This window comes from Juglans microcarpa x Juglans regia, chromosome 4S (genome assembly GCF_004785595.1).
Source record: "Juglans microcarpa x Juglans regia isolate MS1-56 chromosome 4S, Jm3101_v1.0, whole genome shotgun sequence".
In the NCBI taxonomy this organism is placed as follows: domain Eukaryota; kingdom Viridiplantae; phylum Streptophyta; class Magnoliopsida; order Fagales; family Juglandaceae; genus Juglans; species Juglans microcarpa x Juglans regia.
Window position 1 is genome coordinate 21,941,581 of NC_054601.1, and position 3,441 is coordinate 21,945,021.

At 33.0% G+C, this 3,441-nt stretch overlaps 1 protein-coding gene across 1 annotated transcript; it reads left to right on the forward strand.

The window, feature by feature from the left end:
* Positions 1 to 1,795: 1,795 nt before the first annotated feature.
* LOC121262135 lies at positions 1,796 to 2,944 on the forward strand. Its single transcript, XM_041164549.1, has one exon. It carries the CDS (start codon positions 1,796 to 1,798, stop codon positions 2,942 to 2,944), a length of 1,149 nt encoding a protein of 382 aa, XP_041020483.1.
* Positions 2,945 to 3,441: the final 497 nt, after the last annotated feature.

Sequence of the window (3,441 nt, forward strand, 5' to 3'; positions counted from 1 at the left end):
AAAAATCTGCTATGAAAAAAATCTTCTAATTTATATATAGACTTAAAGTATATTATTAATAGTAATATATTATTAGACTATTAGTATTAGGCCATAAAATGTAAATTATAATTAATATACATTATATACTAATGTATATTAGTATTACTAATTTACTAATATATTATGTACTTATCAAAAAGAATATATTGAGAATTTATTAGGCCATAAAAATTTGGTGATGATATTTGAGTGACTTTTTTTTTTTTTTTTGGTAAATAATATTTTAGTGATCTTATTTACAACTTTGGTATATAAATTAAAATCTTTTGATATTTAGGATTTGTTTTCAATTAATATGATTTATCAATTTCAATTTAAAGTTTTACAATTTCAGTTTATTTTTGAATTAATTTATATTATTATATATAAAAATATTATATATAATATTAAGAAAATAATTTAAAATATATATTATATAGAATTGGTCCAGTCCAAGCCTAAAAAGCCTAGAACTGGAACCGGTCTGATTCCAGCCAGTTTTGCCATTAAGAAAACTGGTTCTGGACTGGACCAGTTTGACCAGTTCAGGCTGGTCCTGTCTGGTTTTCTAATTTTTTTTACACCCCTACTTCTCAAGAGTTTCCAGTTCCTTTTACAACAGGCTTTTTTATAAGAAAGAGTCTTCATTTCGTTCATTCTTCTTATAGTCTTCGTTGGTTATATCAGGTAACCTTTTATATAAACGAAAAGTACTATAATTAAATTTAATTTGTCCTTATCAATATGTAATCACATGATATGATATTGTGACATTAGGCCTCGTTTGTTTTCACAATTTATCTCAATTTATCTCACCTCATCTTATCTATCATTATTAACTTTTCTAAATTTTTACACAAAATATAATAAACAATTCAATTTTTTCAAATTACAATTCAAATTTTTCCTATTCTAAAATAAAAATAATATTTAAAAAAAATATATTCTAACAATATTTTATTTAACTTTTAATTTTTATCTTATCTCAAAAAACAAACGAGGGCTTAGAACTTTCCCTATAATGTGGGAAGTCTGGAAATAGCAAACGAACAAACTGTACAACAAACTTAATCTTTCGATGCATCAGCTGGAAGTGAGGAATAGGGAATGCTTTCAAGTTTGGTTGATCATAGAGAACTAAGTGCCTTAGGGTACAATGACTTTTTGAAGAGTATTTTGGTAGTATTAATATTTTGTGTTGCTTTGATATTTTGAGTAAGGAATATTTCTAATCTTTGTGGAAATGTTAATGTATATATTGAGGTACTTCTGAGGTGCCTTTGTGTAGGAACATGGATAATTGTGTTGAACGAATATGTTAATATGTTAAAGAGACTCTGGGTTATTTTTAAAAGTGTCATTGGAGATGATTTTTAGGTAACATGAGTTAACTCTCTGGACCCTTAGGAACGAGGCGTTACAGTTGGTATCAGAACCAGATTTGAGATTCTGCAGACTATAACTTATGATATGTTGGATATCTATAGGTTTAGGAAGTAACTCCAGATTTAAGGTGTAGGAAGTTTAGGGTTAAGAGATGATGATGTGGATATTTAAGGTTTGAAGTTATGCAGACTATAGTAGATAAGGTTTTAGAATTTGCAGACTTTAGGGAGTAGTTTGATGTTTAGGATTTATACAAGTTTATGAGCTGAATTCATATTCATTAAGGTTTAGACGATATGTTTGCCTCATCGGTACCACTATTTATTTATGAACTCTATTTTAAAAAAAAAAAATACAATTAGTAAAGTTTTAAATTTTTTTTTTCAGGATGTCGCCTCGTCGTCGGGAACGAAATGTATCGGATCTGAATGCAACCAATAAGGGGAAGGAAGCAAATACGAGTTCTTTCGAAGTACTCCGAGCAGCGGCACATCAATTAATAGATGACCTCGCGCAGAACCCTGCGGGTCGTCAACATAACAATAGTGAAGGAGGATGCACTTTTGAGCAATTTAATCGTACCCATCCCCCCACTTTTGATAGGAGAAGCGATTTCAGTGCAGCTGAGGATTGGATTCAGGACATCGAAGAGATATTCAGTGTTTTGGAGTGCACTGATCAACAGAAAGTTCGATTTGCAGCTTTTAAATTGATTGGAGAAGCGAAGAGATGGTGGAACTCTGAGAAGGCCATTAGAGAAGCTGATGGAACTGGAGTAGTAAGCTGGCCTCACTTTAAGCAAAACTTCTTCGACCGCTTCTTTCCAAAAGCAGACTGGGAAGCTAGAGCCCAGGAGTATACTAACTTAGTACAAGGGACCATGACGGTTTGCCAATATGCTGCAAAATTTGCGAAATTATCACGCTTCGCCTCATATCTGATTCCAGATGAAGAGAAGAAGGCCAGGAAGTTTGAAGAAGGTCTGAATTATAAGATATATGAACGGGTAATGCTTCTTCAGATTCAAAGTTTTTCAAAGTTAGTGCATAAGGCAATGTTAGTTGAGCAAAATATTAAAAGAGGTATGGAATTACAAGAACAGAGAAAGAGGGCTAGTCCACCAAGATCCTCGAGTATGGACCAAGGACCATGGAAGAAGAGAAACGAGGGGAATGGTTCAAGACACGTACAAGGAAATCAATCTATTAACCCCTGCAAATTTTGTAGTAACATACACTTTGGAGAGTGCAAAAAGGAAATAGGAGCATGTTTTCGATGCGGAAAGAATAGACATTTTATCAAAGATTGCCCTTTACTTCTATTGGACAACAAGAAACCTAACCCACCTCCAGGTTCCCAACAGACGAATCAGGGAAATAATCAACGAAGGATGGGAACGGCCCTAGTGTTCGCATTAACATCTGAAGATGCGGAGAACGACACCAATGCGATCACAGGTACCCCACTTTTCTTTTCCTTGAAAGCTTTATGTCTTAACCGAGTTGGGTTTAATCTTGCTTACATGGAACGTTTCTAGTAGTATAGTTTAGAATATTGAAGTTTGGTTGAAGAGGTTTGCAAAGGGTTTTAGACACAATATATTATATCTATGAGACTCCTTTAGCTTTAGGTGTTTGATAGGTTAGTTTTGTTTCGAAAGCGAGAAGTTTAGGAAAAGTATGGTTGAAAGTAGATTTTCTTGGGATTCCGAAATTTTGTGAACTGAAGTTACTTAGGACTCAAGTTTGGAACTTGGATTATATTATTCTTCGGAGGTTCTAAATATTATTTTGGGAGTTCTCTTTTAGTTATTTGTGAAGTTAATTGTTGGTGAAGTTTAGTTCTCTTTTAGTTATTATTTTTGGGCTTGCAAATCTATGACTAAAATTTACTGTTAGGTTTGGACTTGAGGTCGCGTTTGAAATCGACACTTGGATTTTGGAGATGGCTGAGTTGAGGAGTATTAGAAAGTAAGGATTGTTGAAAATATGAAGGATTGGTGTATTAGACGTGATTCTGAGTGCAGCAAATTTT

Coding starts and splice junctions, on each gene's coding strand:
- LOC121262135 (XM_041164549.1), top strand. CDS start 1,796: ATGTCGCCTCGTCGTCGGGAACGAAATGTATCGGATCTGAATGCAACC.